The sequence below is a fragment of the Lissotriton vulgaris genome, unplaced genomic scaffold (assembly GCF_964263255.1).
Source record: "Lissotriton vulgaris unplaced genomic scaffold, aLisVul1.2 SCAFFOLD_490, whole genome shotgun sequence".
NCBI lineage: Eukaryota > Metazoa > Chordata > Amphibia > Caudata > Salamandridae > Lissotriton > Lissotriton vulgaris.
The window spans coordinates 434,060-455,220 of NW_028240828.1; the positions used below are offsets into that span (position 1 = coordinate 434,060).

Genomic DNA, 21,161 nt, shown 5'->3' on the forward strand with positions numbered 1-21,161 from the left:
CAGTTTACTCGATAATATTTCATGGCTACTCACATGTAAGGGTAATGAGGAAGGAGAGCTAAATGGAAATTTGGGTCTCAAGGCACACAAGTAAGATGTGGATAACTTCTAGTGGGGGATAGATGAGAAAAGCACTTTATGGGAGTTAAATGCACAGCACTTTAGTTTGACGAGAGATGTTAAACTTCTCCTACATAAGGTCCAGTGCCCCGGGACAAGAGGCAATAATAAATTGATTATTACGAAATAGGAGTTTTAAATGTTATGATTTAGATTACTATGTATTAAGATGAAAATTAATAATCTGATCATGTATAAGGCAGTATGTGTAGTGCTGATAGTTGTGTGGTTGGGGGCTTGGGGCTTTTATATGCACTCTAGGGCTAGAGTGCCTTATAATTTAGAATCATTGTAAGTGTTCTCTTTGTGGGGAGTAATCAAAATGAACCAATATTACAATGAATTAGTCTCTATCGGAATTTACAATTTTTATAGACTTCGTATAAGATTGATAGGACTGCACTTTATTATCAGCAGTTGGTTATGCGGTATTACTATGCCTTCAAAGGGTGAAATTTAAAAATGGTTGATTTTCTGGTGTAAGATAAGAAAGAGTATTCGATTTTACGAGTTATAAATAGATTCATTGTGATTTTTGAGGATGTTGGGTTTTTGTTATAATTCTGCTCAATAAAAATAAATCAAATAAAAAGAGACTCTTGCAGGAATTTATCCCATGTTTCAGGAGGTCTGTTAATCTTGAATCCATCATTACTACAGATCTGTAACCAATCATTGGAATCTGGTCAAGTTCTCTGGCTTGGAAAAAAGTAATTGCAACTCCCTGACTAAAAAAACCCAGATGACTCTTTGGTCCTCAGTATATATTGACAAATATCTCAGCTACTGTTCCCTGTGAAAATTCTGGCACAATGTGTAAGAAAGATTGTCAATGTATGTGGAAGACCAAAATCTTCTGGAAGAGAAGCAATTTGGCTTTATTTCAGCTCATGGCACTGAATCAGCCGTGGTACTCGCTATAGATTAACTCCAGATGCCAGTAGACAGAGGCCAAAAAGCCATTAAGATATTACTTGACCTACCAGCTGAATTTGACACAGTTAATCACAATGGTATTATTGTCAAGACTAACACAGACTGGAATAGATGGAACAGTACTGAAATGGATAGGATAATACCTGAAAGAAGACTTGCCATCTCTCTACCCCCATATCGTTAAACAGTTGAGTACGTTCCCCCCCAGTGTTCGGTGCTAAGTCTGATCCTTTTCAATATGTATACGAGTCCACTAATTACCTATTAGATCTCTTGATATTAGTCCTGCCAACCATGCAGATAATACACATTTATATTATTCATATGAAAAAATAAACCAGTATTATTGGACTCCTTTCACGACTGTTTGAGGGACATTGTGAAGTAGCCAAGGAACAGCTCCTTACAATTTAATGGATATAAAACAAATTCTCTGCTGCTCAGCCAATAAAGCCTCAATGTAACTGCAGACTAATTGTTGGCCACTGAGAAATGATGGGGACCTGGAAGCCTCACAGATGGTCTGCAATTTTGGGGTAACTTTTGATAGTAAGCTATCCACAGAGAGCCATGTTAACAAGAAGACAGCTACTTGCTTTGCACTACTCCGCAACCTGAGGAAACCCTTACCTATTTTGCCTACACAGACTAGAACACTGATAGTGCAAAGTACCATCTTAAGTATGCTTCATAACTGCAATTCTCTGTTGCTAGGAGTACCAGATTACGTAATAAAAAGACTGTGCAGAGTACAAGCAGCAGCCGCAAAACTAGCACTGAACAGACCAAGAATAATAACCTCTTCGACAGCTGTGAAAGAGCTCTATTGGCTCCCAATAAAGGAAAGGATAGCATTTAAATCACCGTATCACTGTTCATAGTCTTCAAAGCAGTTCAGGGAAGGGCCCTAAACTGCTGCTACGGAAATTCATAAGTTATGTACCGTCAAGAAACCTACGCTCAACTGAAATTTTGGAAAATAAGACAGGGAGGACGAACCTTCTCAGTTAAGGATCTCCTATAATTTAGGAAAACACTTAAAGGCTGGTTATTTCCATGTAATGGATGATTAAAGGTCCACTGAATGAATAGTAGTCTTCTAGGAGAAGCAAGAGCCAGGAAAACTTTGAGGTGAGTTAAAAATATTAATAGTAATAATTATCAGACAAACGCAGTCACTTCAAAAAATGAGGTAATTGGTGTTGACCCAAATAGTGGAGCTTTAAAGCAGAAACTACCTTTGGAGGGCTCATGGGTAACCCTTGATTGAGGGGCTTCTCCAGTGTTCAGGCACACAGGCTGGCACTTGGGACTGGAGATGGGAAACTAGCTGCCAGACAGGTTTTCTAGAGGCGTGTAGACCCCTTGGTAGCCACACTTTTGGGTTGACTAGGGAGCTCCCCAGGCTGGGAGATGGGTCCTGCCATATAAGAAGTGAACAAAATGGTGCATCCTGGGGTGCTCAGATGCTACCCTTCGCAGGAAGTGGCAATCAGTTAGGAGGGAACCCGGTAGCCCATTGGCTACGAACTGCATCCTGCCAAAACAGCCTTTTCTGAGCATAAGTAGGGTACACCTGTTACCCTAATCTTAAGATCTTGACTGGACTGGAACGACTGCCCTTCTTCACTGTGAAACCAGCAAATTGAGGCTGCACCAGTGTGGACTGTATCTACTGTACCTGTTGGTTAGAAAAGGAAAGTGACCGTACCCGCTGTGTCCTGCTCGAGGAAAGGTCATCTCCAGAGCCAGGACAAATCTAAGAAACTCCAAGCGTCAATGAGCTGCTTTCCTGTTCACAGCACAGGGACACAACAGCTGAAAAGCATGCTTGGGCAAGTTGATAGCAAACTCTTCAATCCGCTGCTGGGCAGCACAACATTGCACTTTAGTTTGCTGAACCTGGGAGTGATGGCAAGAACAGCTGGGGCCTCCAGAGGATGAGTTATCGAACCAGAAAGGATTTACCCGTGACCGTGATATTAGGCGACTGGACTTCTGCCAGCACCAAGAGCACTTTGAGGGACGTTGACTCTGGACCAGGATCCCTTCATCCCCCTTTGTGGACCGAGTAGACGACGCAGTAAGACCTCCGCCAACCGCATCACACCCACAGCATCCTTTGAGCATCATCAGCATCCTTCATCGCTTGCATCAGGACCACTTCCATTGGAAAGCCCTGCAGAGGAAGAAAGTGCCTGGAACTGACTGATGAGGAACTTGCTGGTTCCTGGTACCTCAATGAAGTGGACGTCCAGTGACCGCATCACATCTGGCACAAACTTGTTTATGAAAACATTTCGAAGTGTCAAATCTGTTGAATTTGCCATTGCTTGTTCGCGGTTGAGTGAAATATCTTGATTTACAATACCTTCTAAATTCTATATTTCCGGAACTCTCGGATGGTTTTTCGTCGTGGTGTCTGAAAAGACAATCTATTTTTATAAATTGGTGTAGTATTTCAGTTGTGTCTTGAAAATGTTTTCTTTATTTTTGAGGTGTTGCTTTACACTTGTTCCTTTTTGTAAGCCTTGCTGCTCAGAGCCACAGCTACCTAAGGTTGAGATAAAGGTCTGACAAACTAAAACTAAGGGTTCTAAAGGGGTTGATAAATTTATTACAGAACGAGGTTGCACAATCACAGCATATAACATACCTCATTTCCTCAACAGAGGAAAGATGGCCAAAAACAAAGAGTAACCGAAAGTGAGAGTGACGAAATGACCAGAAACCTAAAGGAGAGGAAGATGAACTGCAAGTACACCGGTCGTGATTGGCCATATCTTGCAAGAATTGACATTGAATTTGATGACTGTCTGATCGACAATGACAAACCTCCTTGAGCCCTAACCTGACAACAAAAGGAGCTTGATTCACACAAGAACACTGACAAATGTAAAAAAGGCTGAATAGACAGTTAGGGTAACAGTTAGAGGACTTTCAGAGCTTCAGGCCTCAGGCTGACGCAGAATAAAAATCCCAGTAGCTTTCGAGATAGGGCAATGACAGTAAGGTAGAGGTAGGGGAAGTAGTGGCGTGGTCTGAAATAACACTTATTAATTATTATTGACATTTGTTGAGCGCACGGCTACCCCCAACGGGGGTGTCCCGGCGCTGAGGAATGCGAGCAGATGGGGAGAAATTAGCAGCCAGAGAATAGAAAAGTCTTTAATTTGCCCCTGAATTGAGATTCAATGTCCATGAGACGGAGGCTGATGGGTAGAGAGTTCCACAGTTTAGATACCACCACTGCAAAAGCTCTACCACCCTTCCTCGCAAGGCGGAATCTGGGTGGGGAGTAAGAGCCGGAGGTGGCTAGATCTAAGGTTGAGAGACGATTGGACTAATTTTAGTCTATGTCTAAGGTATCTGGGGCCTTTTCCATTCAAAGCCCTGAAAACTAGTACGAGGGCCTTGAATATGACTCTAGCAGTGATAGGGAGCCAATGCAACTTCCTCAAGTGGGGTGAGATGGAATGGCGATAGGGGACTTTACAGATCAGCCTGGCTGCGGCGTTCTGCACGATCTGCAGCCTGTGTAGTAGGTAGGCAGGCAGTCCTAAATACAGACTGTTCGCATAGTCCAGGTGCGAAGTGATCAAGGCGTGAGTCACTGTCTTCAGTGACTCAATGGGGAGAAAGGGGGAGATTTTTTTTAGCATGCGAGTTTACCAAAACATGTCGAAGTGACTTTCTGGATCTGGGTTTTAAAAGATAATTTGTTGTCGAATTGGACTCCAAGATTGCGTGCCGCTTTTACCGGGGTGGGCGGCGGGTTAAGTTCCGCAGGCCACCAGGTGGTGGGTGGCATGGGGGTTGCTTGGTTAAAAAACAGTACCTCCGTTTTGTCTGTATTTAGTTTTAGCGTGTTCAAAGTCATCCAAGCTACAATATTGGAAAGACAGGTTCTAACATTTTTAAAACCAAGGGGTGAGTGATCTCTGATGGAAAGAATAAGCTGAGTATCATCAGCGTATGAGATCACTCTAATCCCAGATGTCTCAATCACCTTTGCCAGGGGTGCGACATATACGTTGAAAAAAAGGGGACTGAGAGCAGATTCTTGGGGCACCCCGCAGCCAAGCGGTTTCTTGTCTTTAGACCAGAAAGGTCGGCACCATACTTGTTGTGTACGGTCCGTTAAAAAAGAGGTGATCCAGGCTAAAGGGGTGTCACAGATCCCCATCTCAAGGAGTCTGTTTAGGAGGATGGCATGGGAGACCGTGTCGAAAGTTGCAGACAGGTCGAGGAGCACAAGCATGGCTACCTCACCCCTGTCCACACTCTCTCGCACGGTCTCTGAAACCTCTAAAAGTGCTGTCTCAGTACTATACCCAGTCCTAAATCCGGATTGTGAGTCATGTAGGAGATCATTGCTTTCTAAATAGTCAGAGAGTTGTTCTTGGACTATTTTTTCAAGGATTTTGGCTGGTTTTGGAAGCAGTGATATCGGGCGATAGTTACTGAGTACAGCAGGGTCAGCTTCTGTTTTTTTCAGGAGGGGGATAAGAATGGCCTGTTTCCATATCTCCGGGAACTGACCTGATAGGAGAGAGGAGTTCCATATTGTTACAAGGGGTTGTACTCATCGGGACCTAAAATTCTACATGTCGCTTTGGCAATTACCATTTCAGTCTCTAGTTGGGTGGATGTTAGATGTTCATCTCATGAGTAGAAATGCTTCCCATATTTGTGTAAACACAACCATTAATCTTGTTGTTGGTCAAACAGTGCAATAGAGGAAAGAACTCACATGTTCCTCATGCTGAAAGTGTTTATAGCTATAACGTTTACTTTCAGATTTTAGCTCAATGTGAAAACTATGTAGGTAGACAATTGTTTCTTTTCTCTTATCTTTTTGTCTCTGCAGCTAAGGGAGCTGCCTATATCTCCCTGCCTTTGTCATATTCAATATCATGTGCTGACAACAACAATTTGTTTTCTTCGTTTTTATAGGTACAATATGGGCATAGCCAGACACGATGTATATAACGAAAAAGACATAGCATAGCACATTTTAGATTTCAAAATATCAATTTGGCCTGGAGAACGCCAGACCTCCTGTGCTGTTTTTCCTTAATTTATTCTATCATCAAAACTCCAATAAGTTGTTCTATATGGATTATGACAAACCCTTAGAAAATGTACTGATAATAACTGATGCAAATATGTACTTGTGGTCTACTAAACATGCTTCTCGTTCTTTTTAAGGCTTTTAAACCAAGGACTCAGAATTTGTATATGATGAAATTATTTACCTCTGTGACTAACTCGACCACTACTAACCAAAGCATTCATGATATAACCTGCAAAATTAACAAAGATGAGCAGGTCTTTGTAGATTAACTAAATAAAAGAATTTTACTAGACAAAGAGAAAGGGAGCAAGAAAGTTAACAAAGAGCATGTTATTGGAATGGAAAGGGGGATGAAATGCATGGATGTTGCCAAGAAGGAAATTTTGTGAATGATAAGGAGCAGGAGGAGAAAGAGACCGTTGCAATAGTGGGTCAGTGTAAGCATAGTTTTCTAGTGAAGGGTAGAACCTTTGCTGAACTAGAGGTAAGTATCAAGGGTATCTCTTATGTATGTGGTAAATCAGCTTATTCCCAGTTACCGCATAATAGAGTGAGTAATTGCAGCTTTAGATTTTTCAGAATTTATCACACTAATGAGTTAGATTCACCTGTTGACTGTTATATAAAGCTAAGTAGGCAAGACTTAAAGCAGATCCTTAGCGATATCTTTGGAGCATTCATACCCTCAGTAGGAGTAGCATCAAATGGCGTTAAGATCAGAAAACTATCTACTAACTAATAATGGGGGTGCTTTAACAGTTATTAATAAGGAATTGCTTGGCATTAGAGCTATAATCAAAGAATCCCCCTGTGGTAGATTTGAAGCTGGTAAAGGAAGGTGGAGTTTGCAAGGTAATCCACAAAAGGGAATGTTGTGCATACATCCTAAAAATAGATAACCAGCTTAATAGTTGTCACGCACATTACAAACATCACACATTAATTAACTGAACTGGCGGAGACAGGTGCCTGGGAAGATTAGATTCGGTATTTGGATCTATTGGAAGGGGATTTACTAAGATAGAAGTAGAGGGGTTAGGTGGAGGAATACTGAAACTGCTTTTTACTCCTCTCTTAATTATATTAATAGATGTTGCATGTGTGCTTATTCTCCTAAAATGTTGCGAGATAATTTTATCAGGCAATGGGTTTAAATGTGGGTATAAGATGTCCGCAATGAAAGGAAGAAAGAGGAAAATAATTCATGGTAAGGTTGAAGAGATGCAAAGTGAACTCTGCAATACTAGGAAGTAATTCAGATAATCAAAAGAAATGATCCCAAGCTGATGAAAGCTGTGTTGTAATAAAGATGTAGATGATGATGATTTAGAAATCATTGGGTGGGGGGGCACTTGTGAATGCTCTTTTTCCTTTTCTAAGCTTTCAATGTATTTGAAATCCAGCGTCCGCTAATATAAACGAAGGTGTACTGTCTTCTGAAATGACGCTGCACTACACCACATGATCGTTATTGTTGCCTTTGCTATAACTGAGATTTGTGAGCTTTCCAAGTCTTTGGGATTAAGATGTACCTAACCAAGGACAAATTAGCTGTCCCCGACCGCTCTGTATTAAATGTTGAAATTCATGCCACTTGTATCGAATCTGGGAAATTCTGAAACCCAAGTAATAGTATTATGAGATAATCTTCAAATTTATTTTGTAGCAAAATGTTTCTTTTTGACTGTTCCTCATTGGTGCAAATCCTGAGTCGTTTAGTTGTGTAGCAAAGAGTGAAATCATTGTTTTAAGTCCTATAAAAGGACCAGCGTTTTCCACAAATGAAACCCCCATTTTACCACTCTTCGAAGGCAAATCTATTCTGGATTTACAATAGAACTTCCTGTACTTATGATCTGTAGTCTTGCTGCTAACCTGATCAATATGTCATTGTAATTTGCCTAATAGTTCTCTACATAAAGCCTTGAAACGTTGACCTGTGTCTGTCATTCTTACTGAGAATGTTGCAGTCCTAAATCATTACTGAGTCTTACAAAAGATAGAGACAGGTCCAATCGGGGAGCACCAACGTCCGTACAGGGACTACACCACTCCCGTTCTGAGCCGTTGGCGCTCACACAGGGTAAAGTCAAGGTGACACAAATTAGCGGGCATACAGATCTGAATACAGCACGAGATATAGGTTGACACAAGACACTGCACAGAGGTTGGAAAACATAGTGGCCCAGGTTAGTATAGAAGATCAAAGTCTATATTCAGTTAACAAATATCATATTGGAGCAAGTCTGAATAAGTGCAAGAGAAGAAACAAGCATGGTCAAAGCCATATGTCTCACCTTTGGGGCTTATTGGCTTTGCCAATGCGTTTTGGGTATACTGTATTGCATCAGGAAAATGCTATGCAGAATGGTGAAAGGAAAAAAAAACAGATGCGAGGATGCTGCTTTGCCATTTTGTTGGTGCATGTTGTGTGATTACACATGAACACCTACAAAATGGAAAAGAAGTGGTATGAAAGAGCCTTTTCTTTATCAAGGTGGAGGGGCCAGCAGCAATTTGGCAAATGTCTATCCCTCCCATAAAATATGTACATATTTTTAAAAAAGCAAAACATTTTGGGCATGGAGCAATGGAGGAGCAGGAGGGGGAAGCTGTGGGGAGCAGGTGGGTAAAGGGAAAAGAAGCACACGAAGGAAAGTTCAAGGTGGTCAGGGGAACAACCACTTGACCAAGCAAGAAAGACACGCAAGGCAGAGGAAATTCAAAGGGGGAGAGAAGCGTAACAGGAGGGGGGGGGGAATAGAGAGAGGGAGGTTGGAGGGGGGGGGACACACTACTTACAGTTTACAACATGAGGCTAGACAAACATGGAGTGCGTGATTATTTGCCTAGAAAACAAATCCACTGTTCTGAAGTACTTCAGCAAAAAGGAAGAGTAGTCCAGGAAAGGTTGAAGGATAGAAGTCCATTAATAAGAGAGAGGGTAAAGAGACTATGCTCAGGGGAGGGACAAAACCAACATGGATAAACTAGGACACAGAAAGCCATAGAAGAAGAAGCAAGCGAATGAGAGTGATAATACAGCCAACAAAAGGTAAGGAATGGGTGGATGTAATCCCCTGTAAATTATTGGTAATCCAACAATAGGTCTTCAGCGACCAGATAGCTTGAGCTGTCTCGTAGGGTCAACCGAACAAGGACCTCTAATGAATGTGAAAACAAAGGCAGGCATGACCCATACATGAGATGGGACAATAATCTTTACAAAATATACTGTTGTATTGTTATATTATCATTCATGCAGACTGTGGGTAAGATCTTTGGTTTATGTGGCTCATGCTGCCATAGCCTTAATGAATTTATGAGGAATGGGTTCATAAGAGAAAACATTTTTGGGGGGACAACAGTGTCGAGCAGTAGGAGCAGTTTTTTGCCTGTAAAGAATCATTGTTGACCTGGCATGCAAATCTAACTTTTTGTATAGAATCTGCAAAACGATGTACTGGTAAAAAGATTCAAGAGTATCACAAAAAATGGTTTGATCATTTTGGAATACCCGCATTAATGAGAAATGATCAGTTGAAATATCAGATACATTTTTATTAGTGAGCTGATCCAGCTAGATTAATTTCCGGAATCCTGCTCTAAACTGTGCCTATCCATCCTAAATGTGATGGAAAGAGGTTAGAGGTATTTGTTCTGATGAATAGAACAAACACAAAATGGAAAATAGTCATTGGTGGTCAACACACTGCACATTATTTTGAAATAATGTGAAAAATTCACAACAGACACAGAGGGGTTATTTGTTGATTTATGATTCAAAAGGTTAACAAAAGGGGTTTGTAAAGTTTAAACATTGCGACAAAGATAGGAAGTATCATTTAACAGGATAAATGTAATCTATGCGGAGGTGATATCAATGAATGCAAAGCTAATTCAGAGTCGGCTAAATCCAAAATCTGCTGATATTTATTACTGTTCTTCTTTTCTACTTTTACAAAACTTAATAAAAAATTTCAACACAAAAAAAACCTCAATGGTCAAAAAACTTGGAGCTGGACTGAAGCAGAGGTAGGAAGGCCCAGGCACCAGAGTCAAACATTCATATAGTGTTTCTTTGAAACATTAAATCGAAAGAAAAGAAGTAGACTTGGTACCAAACTTTGGGCATAAAAAAACGAGAGGAAGAAAAAGTATCAAGCTTAACAGAATGTGCATCATAACAAATATCTAGAAGTGCACTTTTCCACCGGTGAACAATGTGAGCAACATTTTGAACAGTATGATAATCAATATAAAGAAAACAAATTATAGTATAAGAAGTCGCCCTTATATGTGCATTTATGCATTAAAACTGTTTGTGGCAAATAGGAAATAGATAACTTCTTGCATAATGCTTTTTATGGCCCTTCCAACTACTGAGATTAATGGTTTGGCTGAGGATTATCCTTACCTGTCCTTGAGGGATTTCATCCTTTTTGTCCCGGTCCATCATGGGAATCGGTGAAATACCAAGCCGTTTCATTTCATCCCCCTTTAAAAAACAAATTAAAAAGTCAGGTCTGTCCAACTGACGTCCTGCAATATAAATCCAAATCATTCCTGGATTTATTTACTTACTCATTTACTTAATTATGTACTTAATTATTTACTTATTTATGTACTTACTTATATATTTACTTACCTATACACACACACCCCTCTCGTGGTGGGCTTTGCTTTGTGCGGTTTTATTTTTCAAAACGTGCTGTCTATTTGACTCAATTTCTTGAAACTAAATCCAGCACTTAGCTAAGCCCAGACTGTCAGTGCCATTATTCAGGAAGAAGAGACTAGTGTCAGGACTCAGTTTGTGCTGGATGCACCATTCGGTCAGGTGCTTGAAGGCATGTGTGTATTTATTCACTGAAAAAACAAGCATTTGCAATGCAATAGGTCTCGCATTTGTGAGAGATTAAGCTATTGGCATTGTAAATGACAATGCCTTTTATTGATCTGTTTTGAAAAACAACACATAAATAAAAGGCATTGTCATTTACAAAGCCAATAGCTCAAAGTATTACAAATGCGAGACCTACTGCATTACAAATGCTTGTTATATGCATAATCACAGGTGCACATTGGACTCATTGACAGTATCCATATGTCTTCCTGTGTAAAGAAGAAATGCAGCAAGCAAGATTGTTTATCCTGCAGCTCTAGTTAATAGTAGAACATTTAAAAATGTTTTTATGTTTTTCATTTAAGTATTGCATCCTCATTTTTATACTAGTGTATTTGACTAATAGTTAACATAGGCCTTTAAGAACCAGAACACAAAGTAAAAACAATAGGATTGATCACGTATTGCAAATTGACAGCTCAAAGGATGGTAGTGGAAGGGAAGAGAGGATGTTTCACTGTTTCTTTTTGAGGCGGCAGAACGTAGTATGTCATGAATCTAGGGCTTTAAGTGGGCCGGGTCCTGCCGGTGTTCTAAAAAGAAGGTGCCGAGACGGATCTCTATCGGGCTTTGTATTTTTGCCAGCACCCTCAGAATGAAAAACAAGCATCGGCATAGTCAATAGGCCTTGCTTTTGGGACCTTTTAAGTATTTAGTTATACAGCACAATATCCTTGGTGCAACAACATCAACTGTTGCATGGCTAAACACGTATAAAGTCCTAAAGGCGATACCTATTGGCTATGCCAATGCTTTTTATATTCCACCTAGGAACAATATACCCACTCAGTATTTAAAAGGGCCAATTTCATTCAGGTTCACCAGACCTTGTACATCTGCAAATGCTCCCGGGAGATATCATTCTCAACTTCTCACCTTCCTTAAAGTTGCTGAACCACCAACAAATGAGGAAGACAAACGCAAACATAATGTAAATCACAGTAAATGGGAATAAGGAGAACCTAGTTTGCAAAGTTGTCATCACACATGCCTAAAATAATTTCAAGGTGTCTACCCTCTGTCCAATCCATGCAGGCTCCTTTGGACCTGTATTAAGCGCTTACCAATAAGAGCAGTTACAGCAATGAAAATGTATACATTTGCATTGGGAACAGAAATAGGATACACACAAGGAAACACAAAAACGTAGATCTTCATAAATAAATCATAATTCACTGAACACTGACCACAAAGCATCCCATAGCCCTAATCATTCTCATGTCTGATTCCGCAGTCTTTTGCATCAGAATGGCTACAACAAATCTTTAAGATGGCAATAAGAAATCTACAAGACGCTCACTAATTAGAAGTCGCTTTTACTTCCAAGCCTTTGAAATGTGTTTTTCTTGGTGCACCATAGAGCAACACAACCACCTTAAGTCAGAGGGCAATGTCAAAATTTTAAGTATTGCACTGAAAATTGCAATAACAGTGCAAAGTGAACTGTTAAGCAAAAATACCATCTAAAAAGTATTTTCTGAAATATTCAACCCTAACAAACTCCTGGAAAATAGTTTAAGACATCACAACCGCAAGTTACACCACAGCCACTTAATTATAATGTTAAAATCTGTGATGCCCTTTGCGAAGTACACCTAAGATTCAGATCTATGCTGTTATATAGAGCGACCTACACAAGTGGTCATTTATGTCGAGAACAGCTGATTGAGCAGTTTTTTTTTACACCTCAATTATTCAATTCACTCATAAATCATTTTTGATGAAGCTTTGTAAATATTTGTTAACACACGAAGATCTCAAATCAGCCCTTTTAGCAAGTGTATACATCTCCAACTAGCTAAGTACACACAAAGCAAGATTTTTGGCATAAACTGAACGTATAACACCTTCACATTTTAAAAGGAAACCAATTTGAATCACTGACAAAGTTTAAACCTAGCATTTGGCAAAAAAAAAAAATCACCGTATTAGATCAATGTGACCAAAACACAAAACATTCACTGGGCAGGCATGCATTTTTAAAAGGAAACACAAACTAATTTGCAAATTAATCACACTGTCACTAGAATTCCAAAACTGATCACACTAAATTTACAATGCGTGAATCTGATTTGAAAAATGCCCCGTTACTATTTTTTGCACTAATCTTGGCAATTATTTTAGAGCTTACATAGCCTACCTTAGCCTCCCGCATTTTTTTGCTCAACATTGTAAAGCTCTGCCTCGTCATAAAGTCAGGCCAGACAGCGAGACATGATTTAATATCTCTGGGCAGAAAAGAGTAACAGAACCGAAAGTACTTTGGTAGCTTATGTGCTGTGAGTTTGGAAAAAAAGGGAATGAGAGCTGATCAAAGGACGGATGGGCACAATGCTCCAATTTGTTTCAGTTTATGTTCAATCCAGCTCAGCAACTGGATACTTCGAGGTTGCCTACATTTTTTTTATACAAAGAAAGTATTATTATTTGCAGACAAGCAGAGCAGTATCACTCCTATTCTGCCTGGGATAGGTAACAGCAGCTGACGAAGATGTTGGCAACCCCCACAGGAAGGCCTCTCAGGCGATTGCTGCCTTCCTTCAACTCCATTGTTTATGTAGAGCCAGTGAAGTCATGTTTTAAAACAAAGTTCACATGGCAGTAACGAACGAATATCCCTAGATATTTATAAATACAAATACATGTAAAAACTAAAGCACCTTGCCTGCCTCTCCTTTGATGTCTGTGACTATATCATTACTGGAGATGGCACACACTGCAGGCAATACCTCTCCCCCCCCCCCCCCGAGGAGTGGGGCCTCAGGCCGATCTGATTGGCCGTGGCACTTACAGTTCCAGCAACTCCTCTATCTCAGCAGCACTGCGTTCACTTCACTGGCTCCCCCTTCACAAGAGGATTCTCTTCAAAATCCTGATCATAGCCTTCCGTGCCTACAACAAAACAGGCCCTAAATACCTCACCAAACGCTTTCCCCATTACGTGCCCAGCCGTCACCTTCGTTCGACCCATGATAACCTCATCCTTCCGCCCAAATACAATCTGAAAACGAAGGGTGGGAAAACCCTCAGTTTCCTCGCAACTAAAGCTTGGAACACACTGCCTAAAACCCTCAGACAAAAAACCCAGGAAAAACCCTTTAGAAAGCATCTAAAGACATGGATCTTTAATCTCTCTGACGCTTCCGCCAAAGCTTCCATCTAACTCTTTCTGGAATGGCTCATTTGGGATCCTCAGCGCCAAGATGCTCCCTCCGGAGCGAACGTCGCGCTCAAGAAATACCCCACAAATATCAAAATATCAAACTCGCTGATCTAATTGGCCAGTGGTACTGAGGGAACTGAGGGAACTTGTACTTTTTTTGGAAAGGTCAGCGGACAGGGGAGAAGAGGGAGGCTTTGTTAGAGTGAAGTGGATGCGTAAAAAAATATATATAAACATGGGTGGTGTGCAGAAACATGAAGCACGGCCAGCGCCTGTGTAAATAGTGGATGCGGAGGGGTGAGGAGGTACAAGGGGGGGTTTGCTATAGTTAAGTTGATGTGTAAAAAGATAAATATTAACACCGGCGCAGTGCAGGAACATGAAGTGGTGCCAGCTCCTGTGTAAATAAAAGTGGACACATTAAAAAAAGAAATATAAACACGAGCGCCGTGCTGTAACAAGTAGGGCGGCGCCTGTGTAGATAAAAAATGTGTGCGGGGGGCCCGTGAAGCAGTAATAAATAAATAAAGAGCAGCACACAGTATGAGAAGGTGAAACCTAAGCAAAGGACGTTAGTGGTACGCGCGCGCATAGCGAGCACTGGAGAGGCGGAGTGAGGCGCGCACGCTTGTGCACGTAACCGCAAGCTGGTGGCCGCCAAAAGCCTTTGGTAGCACTTTAAAAAAGCAGCTTACTAATGTCTCGCAGAGCAACGCATGCGTTGGCTCAGGCGAGATCAAAATAAAATCTTAACTCTGCAGCAGTTCCACCCTTCACTATCTTTAATTTAACTCCAAAGAGACTGGTTATAGTTCTTTCACAGTCTCATCATTTGAGAACGGAAGCATTTTCAATATTATATACAACGAAACCATAGTTGTTGCTTATTTCTCTCATGCAACTAACAATCATTGACAAAGGCAATAGTCTTGGCTTGCTGTAGGTGTAATGTCACTTGTTGTATTATATATTTAGATGCAATGACAGGAGAAGCAAATTACCAGCGAGGCGGGGCACAATGCTAAGCACACATTTTTGGCTAATTTATGTTAGGCCACGCCCTACTTACATCGGCCACGTTACTTCGAGAGCCCGCCTCTTTTTTTCATCCCACCTAAAGCCATGCACGAATCCACAAACAGAATTCACCACTGATACTCCAGGAAACCGCCACTACAATCAGCTGGAATACTGGTAATAAATACCTGAAATCCCACAGAATCAAGACAAGGAAACACAGGTGCCATATTGAAATAGGCGTCTACAGTTACCAAATCAGCGAAGAGCGCTTCACGTTCACAGAAATCTGCCTAAAAGTTGTAAAAACTGCCTACAGGCAGAACAATCCAAATATTACCAACAGCGCCGTTGGAACCGTTAAAGTGGGTTCCTAGCAGCGCGATCAAGACAACAGCAGAACACTGGCCCACCTGGCTCAAGCAGAGTGTGACTGAGCCAATAGAGTTTGGCTGCTACAGCAAGCCTAAAAGCACAGAAAACGGTACCGAAATATAAACAAACAAAACACTTACTGTCCTTGCACCGATGTAATCATCAAAGCTCGGGTCAATGTAGCAGAAGAAACAAGCCACAAGCGATCTTCATGGTGGGAGAAAGCACTGTTTCTTCATCCCACCTAAAGCCATGCATGAATCCACAAACAGAATCCACTACTGATACTCCAGGACACCGCCACTATAATCGCCTGGAATGCCGGGGATAAATACCTGAAATCCCATAGAATCAAGATAAACTTAAGGAATCATGGGTGGCATATTGCAATAGAAGCCTAAAGTTATCAAATCAGCGAAGAGCGCTTCACGTTCACAGAAATCTGCCTAAAAGTTGTAAAAACTGCCTACATGCAGCACAATCCAAATGTTACCAACAGCACCGTTGGAACTGTTAAAGTGGGTTCCTAGCAGCGCGATCAAGACAACAGCAGAACACTGGCCCACCTGGCTCAAGCAGGGTGTGACTGAGCCAAGAGAGTTTGGCTGCTTAGCAAGTCTAAAAGCATGAATAACGGTACCAACATATAAGAAAACAAGTTACTTACCTGTAACTTTGGTTCCCCAGTATTTGTAACTTTCATAGATTCAATGCTTTGTATCATTCCCCGTCGTCGGAATGGGAGCCTCGGTAAATAGAAAATACCATAGAAGTAAGCACAAAAGTGAAAAAAGGCCTAGGCCTCATCTCATTTTGTAGCTTATCCACCTCTTTTTGTAAAAGAGACCAAATTCTAGCAATAACCAATCAGAGCAGCCTCACCACATAGAACCTTCATGAGAGAGCCTCAGATTTTCGTAGCCGTTGTGGAACAGCAACAATCTTTGTACAATAAGGCTGAGCTTTCCCAGGGGAGGAGGGTGGGAGCATGCAGTGCTTTAAATGGGCCGGTACTCACCGGTACGTAGTACCGGCACTTTTACATTTTTGCTGCTTGAGTACTTCTCCTAGGCCAAGGAGAGTACCGGTACGCATGGCATATTTTGTCACCTGTATATCTGCAAACACAAGCATTATTCTGAAAAGAAAAAACAGATATACCTATATCGATATATAATATATATGTAAATAGATATCATAACGTAGAAATAAACACAAGTGATACAAAATATGCAATACAGGAAGGCGGGATAGTAAGGAAAGCTCACCGTCTCACTGAAAAAGGTTCCTCAGGACTATTTGACCCACTGCTGCATCCTCTCTCACAGAAGAATCCAAGCAGTAGTGCCTAGTGAAGGTGTGGATACTGCTCCACGTCGCCGCTCTACAGATGTCCTTGATTGGGACTCCTGAGAATAGAGCCACAGATGAAGCCATCGATCTTGTAGAGTGAGCACGAACTGTTCGCTCAAGTGGCTTGCCTGCCTCTCGATGGCAAAACTGGATTGTATTCGATATCCAGCGCGAAATACAGGATTTTGAAATTGGGCATCCTTTCCGTGGAGCACTGTAAGAGACAAAGAGCTGGGAAGATTTTCTGAATTGCTTTGTCCGCTCCAAGTAAAATTTTAGATATCTATGAACGTCTAAAGAATGTAACGCCCTCTCTGCTGGCGTAGAGGGCTGTGGGAAGAAGGACTTTAAGATCACAGGCTCATTCAGATTGAACTCTGAAGGGACTTTTGGAATAAATGTCGGATTTGTCCGCAGGATGAGAACATCATTTTTGAATTGCAGAAAAGGTTCTACAATCATGAATGCCTGAAGCTCACTAACTCTTCTAGCCGATGTCAAAGCTAAGAGAAGAGCAAGTTTCCATGAAACAAACTTCATATCTTTCATCAGGTGTGATAGAACCAAATTAAGGTGCCAGGCCGGTGGTGGAGGCCGGACTGGAGGAAAAACTCTGGACAAGCCCTTCAGAAATTGTTTAACAATTCTTGCAGACCAAAGGGAAGGACCTGATGACGTGCGTCTAAATCTTGAAATGGCCGCCAGATGAACCTTCACGGAAGAATGAGCCAATCCAGACTTGGCCAGAGACCGGATACAAGGCAAAAGTTGGCGCGGTGACGAAGTGTATAGGTGTATATCTTGCCTCCGACACCAAAGGCAGAACCTTTTCCACTTCGCCCGATAAGTCTTATTAGTACTTGGCACACGGGCCTGAGCCAGAATGTCTCTACATTCCCCTGGGAGATTTAAATTCTGGAATTCTCTGTACTCAGGAGCCACGCTGTCAATTGGAGTGAGTTCAGATCCGGATGCAGTACTTGTCCCTGAGCCATGGTCAATAGCGACTGAACAGGCCGCAGGAGAATAGGGTGGTCTTGGTAGAGAAGTTGTTCTCTGTACCAGAATTCCAGGGGCCACGCCGATGCAATCAAAATCATCCTGCACGGTTCCACTTTGAGTTTTCTGATCAGTCTCGGGATTAGAGGAATTGGTGGAAAGGCGTAGACAAATGCCCCGTACCAAGCTATCAAAAGAGCATTCCCCAAGGATCCTTGATGGTGATCCCTGCTTGCATAGCACTAGCATTTGGCGTTCTGCGGTGTCGCAAAAAGATCGATGGTTGGGGTCCCCCAACATGAAAATATCTCCTAGAGAATGGTCTGATCCAATTCCCACTCGTGGCTGATCGACCTCTGGTGACTTAAAGCATCAGCTGTGGAATTGAGTGTTCCTGCGAGATGTTCCGCTGATAGAATGATCTTGTGTTGGATCACCCAGTTCCAAATGTTCTGAGCTTCCTTCGAAAGGGTACAGGATCTTGTCCCGCCCTGCTTGTTTATGTAGTGCATGGCCGTGGTGTTGTCCGTACGAACCAGCACTCTGCGGTTCAGGATCCTTGGAAGGAAAGCCTGCAAGGCTAGAAGAATAGCCATCAGTTCTAGCAGATTGATGTGGAATCTGCATTGGATTGCGCTCTAATGACCACTGTTTTTCAGCTCTTGAAGAACCGCTCCCCAACCCTCCATGGAGGCATCTTTTGTCAACACAATCGGAGATGGAGGAAGCTGGAATGTCAAACCCACTGAGAGGTTTTCTTTTACCAACCTCCAGCTGCTTGCCATCTTCATTACTGGTGTTACCATGATTTTGTCATCGAAGGAGCCTGTCACGTGATGCCATTGCATGTCTAGTTTCTCCTGCAGTGGGCGCATCCGAAGCCTGCAGTGCGGAATCAATGGTATGCAGGATATCGATCCGAGAAGGGATTTGTACCAACGAACCGACAGACTTCCTTGTTTGCAGGAGGCGAGCTGACAGTATAAGCTTGTTTTGGCGTTCTTCTGACAGAAAAGCCTTGCAACAATCCGTATCCAGGTTTGCACCCAAAACTTTTGTCCTTTTGGATGGCCGCAGGATTGATTTCTCCCAGTTGAGCCGAAGACCCAGCTGCTTGAAAAGTTGAATGCAGCTTGTGACTGCTTTGGAAGCTTCCTGGAACGAAGGAGCCTTTACTAGCCAATCGTCCAGGTACGGGAAGACTTCTAAAGACTGCCTCCTTAGAAAAGCTGCCACAGGAGCTAGTACCTTTGCAAAGACTGAGACCTGATTGAGCAGAGGTAAAATGTCTTGAAGGGTGACCATCCTGAATGACAACTTTAGGAGATAGGTGTTGAGCTCTCGAAGATCTAGTATCGGACGCCACTTCTCCTTTGTCTTGTGAACCAGGAAGAACTTGGAATAAAACCCCTTCTTTTGGGAGAAAGGTACAGGCTCTATTGCCCCCTTGATGACGAGTTGGTGGGCTTCGAGACGAAGAAGACCAAGATGTTTGGGCGTGATGGCGTCTGGAGCTCTTGTTGGAGGAAGATGTTGGAACTCAAAAGTGTGTCCTTCCTTGATGATGTTTAGAACCCACTGGTCTGATGATATGACCTTCCAGCTGCATAGACAATGGGCAATCCTGCCCCCCACTGGTGTTAACGAAGGGACAGGAACAGTAGAAAGAGCCACCGGCCCACTATTGTCGTTTAGAGTGGTCTCTGCCCTGTCGCCCCGGACGTCCACTCGACGGCTGGCAAGAGAAAGACGCCGATTGACCTTGCCGCTGTTGATATTGGGGCTTGTACGATTGAGAAGATTGTGAATAGGAAGAGTAGCGCTGTTGGTTGCCGCCTCTGTATGATGAGAAGCCTCTTCCTCTTGCACCCTTAAAAGGGACTTTGCGATAGGTCAAAGTTCCTAAGGACTTGGCCGTGTCCGTATCCTTTTTTATGGCTTGCAAGGTATCATCCACGTGCTTCCCAAACAGTTCCCCATCATAAGGTAAGTCCAACATTTTGTTTTGTACTTCCTGGCGAAACCATGTGGCTCATAGCCAGCCCTGGCGCCGCTACACCGCTGAGACTGCCAGCGTCCGGAAGGCCATTGTCGCTATATCCATAGCGCAGTCGATTACCTCTGAAGAGGCGCGCTCACCTTCCATCAAGATCTTTTTGACCTCCTCCTTCGACCCCTCTGGAAGTTCTTCTACAAATGAAGACAGGTCACACCACATCTGGCGATCATATCTCCACAGGATAGCCAGAGCATTTGCCGCTCGGACGAGGAGGCTGGCCATTGTAGAGAACATCTTCCCCACATTATCCAGACGCCTCCCTTCCTTATCCGGTGGTGTTGTCAGCGGCGTTGATGGGTTCTTTGACTTACTCTGTGCCGCCTGGGAGATGACCGAGTCTGATTTCGGCTGACCAGTGAGGCATGCTGGGCTGCCCTCTGGCGCTCGATATTTCTTCTCCAGCCGGGGAAGAACCGGAAGGACCGTCGCTGGATTCTGCATGGCTTTGATACGCTCCGACCAAACATGTTCTATGATGGGGATAGAACGAACCGACTTCCTATATGGCTCTTTGAAGTCGTATAAAAAACAGTCAGTTTGAACCGATGAAATGGGCAGACCAAACCTCTTAGCTGCTCTTTCCATGAGATTATGAAATCCTCCGAGAAGTTGCGGTATCCGACACTTGGTCATCTGGATCCTGAAGACCATCAGCATTCCAGTCTCTTTCTGGATCCTGGTCAGGGTCAACCTGCTGCTCGTCATCCGATGTGACATCATCATCCTGGATATGAACTACCTCTTGAGGAGCTTCCCTGGGCTCTGGTTTGCGTACCCTTGAAGGCAACAGTGTCTCCGCCACTGCCTGCGGTGCCGGAATAGAGGGTGAAGGAAGGCGTACTTATTGTCCCTCAGGCAGAGATGGGAACCTCCTCCTATAATCTTGTAGCATTAATTGTAAGTCCGAGATAAGAGAGGACGGCATCGCCACCATGTCCTGGTGTGGTCTTTGCTGAGAACTCTCTGGGTGAACACACACCTGAGGTCTCTCTTCATAAGTGTCCTGCTGCATATAGTGGTGCTCTTCCACCTCGCCTTCATCAGAACTGGACCCCTGGCACTTGACCTGCAGGTCTGAAGGGCAATAAGCCGGCCCGTAAGGACCTTCATCCTCCTCTTCAGAGGCGTCGTCCAACAGCAACACGCTGTTGGACGA

At 42.7% G+C, this 21,161-nt stretch overlaps 1 protein-coding gene across 1 annotated transcript in view; it reads right to left on the reverse strand.

The window, feature by feature from the left end:
• The window catches only part of LOC147672520 (cAMP and cAMP-inhibited cGMP 3',5'-cyclic phosphodiesterase 10A-like), a 909,783-nt gene that overhangs the window by 102,590 nt on the left and 786,032 nt on the right, over window positions 1–21,161 (reverse strand). Inside the window, exon 19 of the mRNA XM_086947973.1 lies at window positions 10,551–10,631. Within this exon, the coding sequence (XP_086804099.1) occupies window positions 10,551–10,631 (81 nt within the window). The remainder of the gene's footprint in view (window positions 1–10,550; window positions 10,632–21,161) is intronic.